Source organism: Atractosteus spatula, chromosome 13 (assembly GCF_055471065.1).
Source record: "Atractosteus spatula isolate fAtrSpa1 chromosome 13, fAtrSpa1.hap1, whole genome shotgun sequence".
NCBI lineage: Eukaryota > Metazoa > Chordata > Actinopteri > Semionotiformes > Lepisosteidae > Atractosteus > Atractosteus spatula.
Genome location: NC_142718.1, coordinates 18,128,775 through 18,142,082, shown reverse-complemented (window position 1 = coordinate 18,142,082; position 13,308 = coordinate 18,128,775). Strand labels below are relative to the sequence as shown.

Here is a 13,308-nt window from a genome sequence, read left to right as displayed (position 1 = left end):
CATTCCCCTTTCCACAATCTTATGTCAAGCAAAAAAGCAGAGGAAGAAAAAATGACAAGTAACTATTGTTTGTATAATTGATAACACAATTTCTTATTTTAAAGCACAAACTTTTTCAAATAAGTGACTAGTTACAGAAAAACATAAGCACTAATTAATTACTTAATAAAGTAAAGGGCAGGGGAATAACAGGCTTTCTTCTGCATTTCTAAGATGCCATGTTATAATTTTTAAGGCCTGAGAAATAGAACTGAATAAAATGCTATGAATGATGTCAAAAGAGCAATATTTTGAGAAACGTATAACAAAATCCACAAACTAAAGTTCAGGAGTTAAACCACGAATCTCCTTCCACTAAAATGCTTCCTCTCCTGTAATATTATTTCAGTAACAATTCCCTTCCAGTGTCTGGTGTTTTATATCACTTCACCTCCCCATTGCTGTCCTTGCAGTTGTCCCATGGCACATTTTGTTTTGTGTGTGTGTGTGTGGGGGGGGGGGTTGGTACTATATTTCCTTCATGGCCAGAGAGATGTCCTTCAGACAAAAGATTAAAGTGAACAAAATACTTTTGCAAATTCCACATAATTAATGTGACTAAACCCAGAAAACAGACTTTAAGTTTAATTATTTTCCATTATTTTTTGCCTCCATATAACATAAATACTTTCGGGGCACATTCGGGTGCCGTTCAACAGAATAAGTACATGAAGACAAGAAGGTTCATGTCCCAGATGTACTTAATGTTTTTGCAGTCCTCTGCACATTGGTTATTCACAGTACACAAATCACATTTACCTTTCTTCTATGAGCATCACCGTGAGCTCCGTGATGCGCAGATGTCACTTTAATCTGAAACAAAGATTATGGAAAACAAATTACTCACAGGGCACAGAGTGAAATATGCAAAGGTTGAAAGCCATGTGATTTTCTGAAACTAATTAAAAGTTAAATAATTACATTAGCATTCCCCTATTAAACTCAATTCCTCAACTCAATACAGAGACCCATAAAATCAAAAACCACAGTGTTTACCTCCCGAATGTAATTTCCAAAACAGATGCATTGGGCAGTTATTTGTTCAGCTGTTTAAATGAATATGAGAAGATGGCAGGTTTAGTCAAGATGGTTTTAGCATCCACTAAAAAGAGATGAAGGGAGAAACAATGACTGAACAGAAGGGCCTGTGGACATTGGAGTGAGAATTGCAGAAATATTTAAGTGGCTATATTTATAGAGGATACATAAGTAGTTTAGGTAGAGCTCAAAGAGCAGCTAGGATTTGTTTATGTTTGTTTTGGAAGTTTAAATGTACTATATAAATATAAAAGGAACACTGTTCTTTTATTTAAGTTTAAGATGTGTGTGTGTGTTGCCTGAGACCTGTCTGTTAAAAGATACATGTTACTGATCTGCACCCTGGAAGTGTCACATTAGAAAAAAGCAAAGAAATTCAGGCAGAATAAATATAATGTCAAGCAGATCATCAGAAACAGAAAGAAACTTACTGGCAGAAATCTGCAGATGTTAGTTCTGCTTGACTTTGCTTCCTTGACATGTTTCCATGAAGCAGTCACTACAGACTTTGTGTGCAACAAACCTTTAAAGATGATTCCTACCATCTGGCTTTGTTTGGTCAAGTTATATTAGTGTAAGTGTAATGTTATGCAGTATTTGATGGAGAACAAATGCAAATACATTGGATTATACGTTTTGTTAAGGGTACTATGTACCAAGTTGACCTAAGTAGTTAATCAGAAATCTCCAAAACAACATTGGAAATGCTACCATATCACAAATATAGACCAGCAATATTTGAAAGGTATGTTAAATATTAAAGTAATATTTAAATTAAAAGTAGGGCTGTTTCATAAAGCAAGATTACTCAGCCAAATATATTAAAAATAGTTTATTGTAGAAGGCTGTTGTGAACGCAACATTTTTTTCAGGTTTATATTCACAATCAAATATATAAAAATGTATATTTGTCTTAATACTAATTTAAGTGAAAAGTAATTAGGAAGCTAAAATTTTATTTTAGAATTTGATTATTAACATTTTTACACATACTGTACTGTGGTGACTTTAGAATCATACAGTACCGTACTGTATTTACTGTACATTATATTTATAAACTGATTATATCATACTGCCGTTGATTGCTGCACGGTATTGCACAGTGCAAAGACAAAATGGGAGGTTAAAACTTTCTCAGAAAATTGGTGCCGGTGTGAGTGTGTGTATCTGGATAGATTATTATAAGTGATTGTTTCGTGATTAAGGAACTTGAAAAAAAGCTACATATATTAACACTTTATTCTTTTCCTGATCTTGAATAAAAAGTTACTTTCAGGTCACGTCAGTTGTCACTGTGCATGACTTCGGAATTTCTCTGCCCTCCTTTCTTGCTTTGTTCTGTTACTTCCTATTTAATTTTTTCTTTAGGACACTAGAAAAATATAAGAAGACTGACTCCCCGGTCTAGCCCCAGGCATCATAATTTTTGGAATTTTTTAACATTATATGCAATACTGATCTTTACTTGCTTTAATTCACCAGTTTCTTCTAGGAAATTAATAATAAACTTTTATCTTATATAGCACTTTTAAAAGTGGCTTCTCAAAGCACTTTACAGTAAGAAAACAAAAAACACACAGTGAGAGATGTGACGCAGATGCCAGGAAGTTGCACAATAGGTTTTGTGGGAACTCGAGTTCAGTGCCTGTGAGCAATTTGTTTGTTTCAACACCCGTATCCTCTCCAACTGATGTTAACCCCCTGTCAGGCAAAGTGAACTAGCAGCTACTGTCTGCTAAGTGGAAACACTAAGTGGAATATTAGAGCTAATGCATGTACTGTAGAGCCTCTACAGAGAATATATACAGTGATAGTGAATTTTCAGATATCCTATCCTTATTGGTTCTCAGGGAAAAGCAGGAATATTGGGGATTTTGGGATATGAGAATAAGTTGTGCAGCAAATGTAAGACAACCTTAGAGAGAAAGAAATGTTTTTGTTTGAAAAAATAAAGTGGAACATGGTTTACTTCCACTGGAACAACTAAACCTTTATTCTGCCCTGTGGTTGTGATCCAATAATAATGGTGCTGAAACTGCCAGAGTATGACGGACTTCTAGAAGATGGAACAGGTGGATCAACCCAGTCGATAGCAAGGTTGTTCGGGACAGCACATGTCATAGTGACTGTGCTGGCTCTAACTGGACTGGTACACAGATAATGAATAATATGTGAATAACGTTTACATATTATCTTATTATCAGAGAAAGTCTTTATTATTTCAATGGGACAATTGGTTAAAGAGATAACTCGTGTTTTGACTGGGATTGAACCCAGACCCCATCACATAAGAGTGCAGAATTATACCACTGAGACACCAAGGTGTCACTGTGATTTTCATTTTATTTTCCTTTAGATGTAGTTAAAGGAGCAAGTCAACAGTTTTTTTTAATAACCGCAGCAAGTGACCAAGTTAAAGATGTTAATGTAGAAAATGTTTATGAAGAAGGTAGAATATTGTTGTGTACCTTATTTTTTATTTTTAGCAACTGATATATATATCTTTTTTCACCTTTTATTATTCATAAATTGTAATAGTTAATAACGTTCAGAGACGTTATTATACTTTGTTAGTTTTTATTTTTAGCTACCAAAATTGCCATTTAGTTACATGATTCCATATTAATATTTCCTATTAAGTGGATTTTAAAAAGTACTACAATACTACAATTACAACAATAATGATAGCAAGTATTCATAGAAAACATTAAAACATTTTATAAAGTATACAAAGTTTACATAGTTAATGCGAGCATGTCAAACCTTTTCCAAAATAACCACAGAAAGTGATTGAGTTTTGTGAAAAAATGTTTATGAAGAAGTGGAAAACTTATATAAAGCTATAAACAGTATGTATAATATATTTATATTCATAATTAATATCGTTTATAATGTTCAGAGACATTATACTTGTTTTTTATTTTCAGCTACTAAAATTTCCCTTTAGTTACATTATTTCATATGCATATTGCATATTAAGTGGATTTAAAGAAGTACAGCAGGGAAATAGATTAAATGATAATAAATAATAAATGATAAATGTGTCTGAATCCTGTGCACATCTGTCCTGCACTACTAGCTTCCTTCATCTGCAATGAAAAATCAAATAAACCACTATTGCTAACTCAACAGCAATGTTACAAATGTGTAATCAGACCAACAACCCTGAAGTTAACTGAACTGAAAGTGGATTTATTATTGATTTAATCCCTAATTACCTCCCATTGTGTCCTTTAAGTACCAGTCACTGATTGAAGTACAGTTTTTTTAGCTTTTGAATAATGAGGCTCTCTGTAAAAATGCTACTGCTTATTCTCCTATGAAACAGGAACCTCAATTCCATCTCACAAGTATAAACCATTCATACACAGAACTGTCTCAGTGCTACCACAAACCTGGGAAAGCAGAACTAGGGCCGCTGGTGACTGTAAGAATGCAGCTGATAGTGAATACTATGCAGCCTGACATTTGCAACAGAAATTTAAAAAGCAGTTCTTCGAATTCAGATTTATGTTTTTCTGATCATTGAACATAAAAACATAAGCTGCCCATTTTGCCTGTTTAATTGTAAAATACAGATGCAGTCATCTAAAATGCATGTTAAAACTTGTGTCAACAGTAAAAAACAGTAACTTGTGTGTTTCAGCATGCCACTTGCAGCTTTTTTCAGAAAATACCACTTTCCTTACTGCAAGACAATGTTGCTTCACTGAAGTGCTCAGTAAAAACACAGTACCTACAGTACCTTTTACCTACACAGTAAAAAACTGCATCGGTCACAAGGAATCACAACCATATGAGCAGAGGTTTAGTTTCTTTAACACTGAGCTACAATACAAATAGCAGTTTTAATAATGTATGGGCTTACAAAATCATGACTGTAAAGTATATCCTGTCTTCTGAAATGGTATCTTCCAAAGAAAAAATATCAGCAAACTGTAAATGATTTTGGCAATCTGTAAGCTTTCATTCTCTCCACAAAGCTCTAATGTTTTTTTCCAAACTTCAATTTAACATCAAATAATACAAACTGAAAAAGGTATCCAAAAGGTAAACAAAAACATGACACAAACCAATAGTGCCAGAGGTAATTACAAATCAGAACTGTCACTCCCGGGGTAGGAACATTCCCATGAGTGCTCACCTTCCAGCCATGCCTATAAGGATAAGATTGGGCTGCCTGTCTGTTCATCCTGTTGCCTTTCAATCAGGCAGCCAATCATCTAATCAAGCCATCAATTAATTACCACATGAAGGCTTGATTCACAGCTTTACCAGTGCTCTGATATAGAGCTACTGCCGACCATCTTATGTGTCTTTTTACAGTATTGTGTCCCTGTCACTATACTGGGGCATTAGGACCCCCCACAGACTGGGGGGTGAGTACCCCCTACTGTCCCCCTAACAAACTTCCAGCAGCAACTGTAGTTTTTCCTGGGAGGGCTCCCATCCTGGTACGGACCAGCTTCAGTGGGTTGTTGGTTCTGAGTTGCAGGATGATATGGCTGCTGGCGTGAGACTGTATGTTGTGGTTATAAGATATCTACTTATACACAAAAGTATAACTAACAGATACATTTTCTGGAGGCTGGGAGGAGATGAGCAGTGACTGGCTATCAGTGCTGATCCACCAGAAGGAAGGTGTTATAGATAAAGATTGAAATGCCGGATGAAAGCTGGGTTCCATCTGATTACATCAATTCCTGGCCAACAGCCATAGTCAACCCAACTACTGTAGAGCATCAGTAGATGTATATAAGAAGCAATTCTTTGGATACCAAGTAACTTCCAGGAAATGCTAAAAGGCAACTGAAGACGATCAGTGATGATATCTAGGAAAGATTGGCCTGGGTATATGGGGCCAGCAACCTCATGCACAGCACTCGCAAGAGGGGATTAGTGATACTACAGAAGCAGAATTTGAGGAATAACCCCATACTCTCCCTAGAGGGGGGTGGATGAGAGATTTTATAGGACGGATACAACAGTGTGAAGAAAACGTTTGTGAACCCTTAGGAATTATATGGATTTCTGCATGAATGGCTCCTAAAATGTGATCTGATCTTCATCTAAGTCAAAATATTAAATAAAGAGTCTTATTTAAGAAACAACACACACAACATTTTACATTTCCATACCTTTAGTGAACAAATGGTTTAAAAGATCTAGTTCATTGATGGAAAAAGTATGTATTTATTATTATGACTTAGATGAAGATCAGATCACATTTTAGGAGCCATTCATGCAGAAATCTAGATACTGTAATTCCAAAGGGTTCACAAATGTTTTCTCACAACTGTATGTAAGAACATCAGAGGATTGAAGATACACCAAGCAAAGACCAGCTGTGGGAAAGTGGAGGCACAGGTGCAGTGCACAATTGCAGTAGTAACTGGTAAGACAATGAAGGACTCAAGTCGCGAAGCACCCCACAGTACTTGAGATGACCCAGCACCCATGCCACTCCTGAACTATGAAAGGAGGTTGACAGATGCTACCCTAGAGACCCACTCCCAACCAGGAATTAGAGAAAGGATCAACTGGCCAAAGGCAACAGCAACAGCAAAGAATGGCAACAACTAGATGAAGATCTCAATAGAATACTGTTATGCCAGGCCCGACAAGGTGTTGAAACGGGCTCGGCGAAAATTAGAGTCAATTATGAGCCAAGATATGCGGCAATCGAGAGAATTTATTCAATGATGACAGCGCTTGACGAAATCAAACAGGTCTGAGACAGAGAGCCAGCGAGACAGGAGCTGCGCAGTTGAAGCAGGTGGAGCAGGGACTGAGGACTGAGGAAAAACAAGGGGGTAAAAGGCAATAAAGACAGCGGAACTGGAAACTGAGGACTGGGGACTGGGAAACACGAGGAAAAAACAAGGAAACAAACAAGCCAGGGTTAGAGATTCAATGTCTGAGCTTAAATACTGTGCGAGGTTCCTTAATTGGCCTGATAGGCCCGACCTGATCTCGTTGAGGATGGCCCCGATCAGTCCCCAGCCTGTGTGGAATGTGCATTGGTAATTGGTGGAGCTAATGCGGCGGTGCTGGAGCTCGTCGGGGCGTAACACATACTGGATGCAACTCCAGCTGGGACAGTTGAATGGAAGGTCCATACAATTACAGCAATAACTTACAACTTGGCAAAGAAGAGCTTTGATACAAAAGTAAAGAAGTGTAACATTGGAATAGGAAAGCAAATGAATAGAAGGGAGAAAGAGATACAACACTTGAGAAAAGAGATCAATATCTTGAACAACAGATTTAAGGGAGCCAAAGAGGAGGAACAGCTGGGGATAAACTGAGGCAGCAGCTCTGCAGAATGCAGAAGGCAGAAGAGAAAAAAGGAGAGTAGAGGATCCATTCAGGTTTGCTATGATCCTCGTAGGGGAAACCAGGTCAGGGCAATTGATGTGCTCTAAAGAAGAAAAGGAGGGATACCTATGGAGACGTCCAGAGGAAGGAATTTAAAAAAAAGAGAACCAAAGGATTAGTAGATGTAGTGGCAATGCTTGTTAATAAGACAGAATTAAGTGTTGCTGTGCTTTCCCAAATGAGGCCCCATCCATCTCTGTGGTGCAGCCACAGAGAAACTATTCATGCAGGCTGATTTAAAGATGTTTTCTTTTGATAAGGGACAGCTCCCAAATGGGGATGCACTTAGCTAAGCCTGGCTATCATGATCAATGGTCATCCATTGGCGCCTAAAAGTCTGCAAGATTCCAAGGGAGAGCCTCATCCAAGTGGTTTACAACCCCAAGGTCAGAGGGCATGGTTACTCATCATCAGCCAATCAGGAACTGGTAGGGCCGAGTAACCCACGTGGGTCTCTGATGCCCATGAGACTTTCAGCCAATGAACGAACTGAAGTTCCTCCAGGTAAAAACAGGCAACACAGAGCTCCAAGATTTAGTAGAGACTATTCTGAGACTATTCTAAAGACAATTCTGAAGAATTCCAGGGCAGGACGGCCCAGGAGCAGAAAGGCTCCCAAGGGCAGGACATTCTCGCAGCGCGCCTCCTGACCATCCTGAGACTCAGCCAGTGTGTCCGAGTGCCAGAACTTTCCTCTGTTCTAAGAGTCTAGAGCGGAGGTTGCCAGAGAGTAACCAGAGGATCCACCCGAGGTTAGCATCAGCAGCAAGCCTCGTGAACAGGTCGGAACTGTGGACAGCTGAATCACTATTCAGAACTAGCGCTTCATCAGGAAAGAACCGGTCCTCTTCCTGACTTGCTGGGACCCACAGTCATCTTTTCTCCTGTGCACAAACTTTGCTAGTTAAAGCCAACACTAACTAGCCGGTCAGTGAGCATCAGCAGCGCACTGTCGCAAGCCGCACAGCACAGCCTGGCACGGAGCCAGAGAGCCTGCAGGAGATCTGAATCCCCAGAGATTGGATGAGTATTCAACTTCACTGCATTACAGCTCGAGAATTCAATTGTTATCCCAACCAGTTGATATCAATTTAATTCCTAAGAGTTATGTACTTGTTTTGAGTATCCAATGTAGAAGTTATAACCAAGTTCATTTATGAAACAGTCTAAATGAATGATATACTGAACGTATGTCCTCTTGATATATGTAACACTTCGTAACTGACTGAATATATACCTTTTGTATTCTGATAACCCTCACAATAAGATCTGTTAGGTTTACATGCATATTCTATGTATTAATAAATGTATCCTCGTGTATTAGTACCTGTGTGTGTGCATTGTTTGAGTTATATCGCATGGTTAGATTCTAAGGCCATTAAAAGAATCAATTTAGTGATTTACTGCTACAATTAATAATTGTCCCAGTAAATGCCCAAACCCTACAGAACTGGTGCCTCGTGAGAGCACACTACATAGAGTAATAACACCAACAAAGGAGCTAAACATCAGTGAACCATCCTGAAATAAGTCCAAGAGTTATCGAAAAAGGCAGGATCAGGGTCCACCGAAGGCCCAGTTGGGATCCCCTATAAGGTATATAAGAACTGTCCAAAACTGCTTCAAAGGCTATGGAAATTATTCCAGACAATATTGAAGAAAGGGACAATCCCATCAAGCTGGAAGAGGGAAGAGGGCTTCTTTGTTCTCATCCATCGGACAGTTCAGAATTATTTAACTTCTTAGCATGGAGGGGGAGGTCTTCTTCTCAGTGTTATCCAAAAGGTTGACAACATACTGTACATGACCAAGAATAAGTATGTTGACACATCTATACAGAAATTGGAATCCCAGGCTTTTCAGGATGCTTAGAGCACACAGGGTTCTTGATTCAGATGATCCAGGAGGTAAAGTCTAGTAAAGGAGACCTGGCAATGGTCTGGCTGGACCTGGCAAATGCATACAGTGGTGTTAGAAAGTTTGTGACCCCTTTAGAATTTTCGGAATTTCTGCACAAATTTGACCTAAAATGTGATCAGATCTTCATATAAGACATAAAAATAGATAACGAGAACCCAATAAAACCAATAACACACAAAAGGATATACTTTTTCTTGCATTTACTGATCAAAATTATCCAACATTATGTGTCTTCGTGGGAAAAAGTATGTGAACCTATGCTTTCAGTAACTGGTGTGACCCCCTTGAGCAGCAATGACTCAAAACAAACGTTTACAGTAACTGTTGATCAGTCCCGCACATCAGCTTAAGGGAATTTTGGCCCATTCCTCCTTACAGAACTGCTTCAACTCAGTGATGTTGGTGGGCTTTCTTGCATGAACTCCCTGCTTCAGGTCCTGACACAACATTGGATTGAGGTCTGGACTTTGACTCGGCCATTCCAAAATGCAAAATTTCTTCTGCTTCAACCATTCTTTGGTAGATTGACTTGTGTGTTTAGGGTCGTTGTCTTGCTGCAAGACTCACTTTCTGTTGAGCTTTAGTTCATGGACGGATACCCTGACATTCTTCCAGTAGTCTTCTGGCTCATCGAGGTGGTCTTTAGCTTTAAAGTTTAAACGGGCAGCAATATTCTTCTTGGGAGAGTAGTGGCTTCCTCCTTGCTATCCTCCCATGCACACTACTCTTGTTCAGTGTTTGGCTGGGTAAGTGCTCGACAAGACATTATCGGAAAAGAAAAATGTCAGCAACACTGAACAGCAGGCAAGTGAGTAGCTGATGATGATTGATGGATCAGGACTCCCAGTGAAATTTAAGTCATTGCTTTAACAACACTGGCTGCTGTCCAGACTCCTATGGATGCTAACAGTCTATGAGGTACCCATGACAATGGTGGAAGGAGTGGAGAGAAAGATCAACAAACATCTCAAGTGGCAAAGAATCCCTACAAGCTTCACACCAGGGTTGCTTTTTATAAGGAATGCAGCAATTCCCTCTTCAATTGTGGAATTATTCAAGATGTGCAAAATGCAGAGTGGAGATGCCCCTTAGAAACGCTAGAGACAGTTCTGTTAGAGGGGCAGGAATCATCACCAGATCAAGAACGTCGAGAACATAATGGGAAGCTACTGACTCTGTGACTCAAGCAGAGAGTGCATTAAAACTCTGGCAGGCAACACACTCCCAGCATTGGAGAAAAGCCACCATAAAGGAGAGAAGAGTTATGGTACAGGAAGAAGTGAGGAATTGGAAGGAAGAGAGCCAAATGTCCAGAGCAGTGAAGCTGGGAGTAATGGAAGCAGGGACAAAGTGGGATCTTCCTGAAAGAAGATTGACTTGGACAGAATAGTGGAGGTTGGAGCCCTTTTGCATTTCTTTCCTGATGCTACCAGTCTACGATGCCCTCCCATCACCAACAATTCTGTACAAGTGGGGTATGAGGGAAGATCCACTTTGCAGGCTCTATGGAGAGAGGGGCACCATGGCACATATGCTCTCTGGGTGCAGATTTGCACTTTTCCAAGAGATGTACAGTACAGATGGTGCCATGGCAATGTCTTGATGACACCTGCAGACATCCTGGTGAAAGAGAAACAGAAGAAACGGCTAGCTCATGGTAGATCTACAAATGCAGTTGCATTTGTTAAGGAGGGTAAGAAGTGCATAAGGGCAATGGTCAATATTGCATAGAGCTCCGTCGTGGGAAATAAGTGTGGACCTTGGAGGAAGGCTGCAGTTCCCAGAATTTGTACAAATATCCCTAAGGCCAGATGTGGTACCTAGAAGTGAGAAAAATCATCCTCATCGAGCTGACAGTGCCATGAGAGGAAGGACAAGAGGAGTCTTTTAAGAGGAAGGGTGCCACATATGAAGATCTGGTTCAAGACTGCAGAGGGAAAGGATGGCAGATGTGGTTGTTCCTGGTGGAGGTTGGATGCAGAGCACTCCCCGCACCCTCACTGATGAGAATGCTGACAGCTGCTGGGTTGGTTGGGAGGGACAGAAAGACAGCAGCTCGAAGTCTGGGGAAGGCAGCGAAGACAGCCTCATGTCCGCTCGGGAACAGGACAGAGTAGTTAAACTGGAGGCCAGGAGGAGATGAGCAGCGACTGGCCATCACTGCTGACCAGCCAACAGGAAGGTGTTATGGCATTTGACAACAATTCCTGACCAGCAGCAGAAAGTGCAACTGTTGACTAAGAAGAGCATCCATAGATGTATAGAAGGAGTTCTTTGTCCTCATAACATCTTGTAGATTATAACATAATATAAAAAACTCCCTAAATGTAACATTTACATCGGAATGCTTAAAGATAAAGTTTTGCAAGTTTATCCATAACAAAAAAAGATGTGTTTATGTAGAGGTGACAAATGAATGCCTGACACCTCATGTATTCTAGATGACTGCATCTGTAGGTTAATGGTCTAAACCTTCAACAGAGTCACCTTCAATCACAGGACAAAGGAGTTGGTTCTAGATTTCCACATTCTTATAAGTCCATTTTCTGCCTTGAATGCTCCTTTAGGCTTTTGAATAGCACTCATATTTTATTTGTTCCAGGCTATAAAAATAGTTTTCTTTGTCTATGTGCAAAATTTAACACCTTTAACCCAGGACTTGATTGCACTCCTTTGGACAGAAACATCTTTTTTGCATTGTGGTGACAAAACTGACAAAACTGATCACCACAGGCCATGTAAGGTGTAACTAATGCATTGTACAAATTAAATGTAATTTCTATTAATTCTACAGTCTTCCCATTATATTTAAGTATTTTCTTAGATATTGTATTGCTTCCTTGCAATATCTACCGTAGCTGAACAAAAGTAATCAGTAAACATAAACTCCTTATCCTTTTCACCGACATTTGCTTCACTTAATACCTTATACAGTACTTATCCACAGCTTTAGACAAGCCACGCTTTTACCTAAAATATCCAACTACCTCGCATTACCATAATTTCACAGTCCCACTGACAAGAGGATATACTGCTTCAGTAATTGGCAGCATCATTACCTCTCTGTTGTTAACAAAAAAATCTAACAGTGGATCTGATTTGTCATACGCATTATAAGGATTGATACGAGTCCTTGTGGATAAAATAAACAGAGCATTAAACATACTGTAGTACAGCTATTAATGTTGATTTCTTTCCTGTATTAAGATGAAAACCTAAATCCCAATGGTTTTATTGTAAAAAAACATACATCCACATTTAATAATTTAAAATGTATCTATTTCTATGTATGTAGAATGCACTTTCACACCAAAATCATTTTATAATATAGGAACAAGGTATTGAAGAGATATTTCTTTTAATTTTGATCTTGGTTTTGGATTAAAGCATTCAAAAATTCAACCCACCCTCATTACAGATCTGATTCTATACATTTTGGTTGCTTTTTATTTGCCTTGTCAAACAAATAGAAACCAACTGCAAAGTATGATGTTCTAAAGACTTGGAGCACATTTGTTGCTGATCCATTAATTGACTTGTTTAACCAAGTTAATGCTTGTCCCCAACACATACAGTTGTAACCAGTGAAATATTATGTCCTTTATGTAATAATCAGTACTGACCAGAAATTCTCCCTACACTCCATGCACCCTGTCAAAACAGATGTTACTTTAAGTCAGTTAATTTAAGAAAGTTTTTTTTTTAAAAAAATACATATGGCTGTGATTAGTATACATTTAAAATATACTGTATATATATACCAGGATAATCATTTTTTTCCATTATGGCTGGTGAATTTTTAAATTTAATATTTTAAATCAATGCTTGAATGCTCAGACAAAAAACCTTTGTGGGTCAAATAATTTTAATGGTAGCAAAAACAATGAAAAATCAAAAACTAAAACATGTTAATTGTGTAAGTATTCAGCCAGT

At 38.7% G+C, this 13,308-nt stretch overlaps 1 protein-coding gene across 2 annotated transcripts in view; it reads right to left on the bottom strand.

The window, feature by feature from the left end:
* The window catches only part of vps8 (VPS8 subunit of CORVET complex), a 345,245-nt gene that overhangs the window by 86,388 nt on the left and 245,549 nt on the right, over positions 1 to 13,308 (bottom strand). For both annotated transcript variants that reach the window (XM_088930095.1, XM_088930096.1), the window contains exon 44: positions 799 to 852. In XM_088930095.1, coding sequence (XP_088786221.1) covers positions 799 to 852 — 54 coding nt within the window. The remainder of the gene's footprint in view (positions 1 to 798; positions 853 to 13,308) is intronic.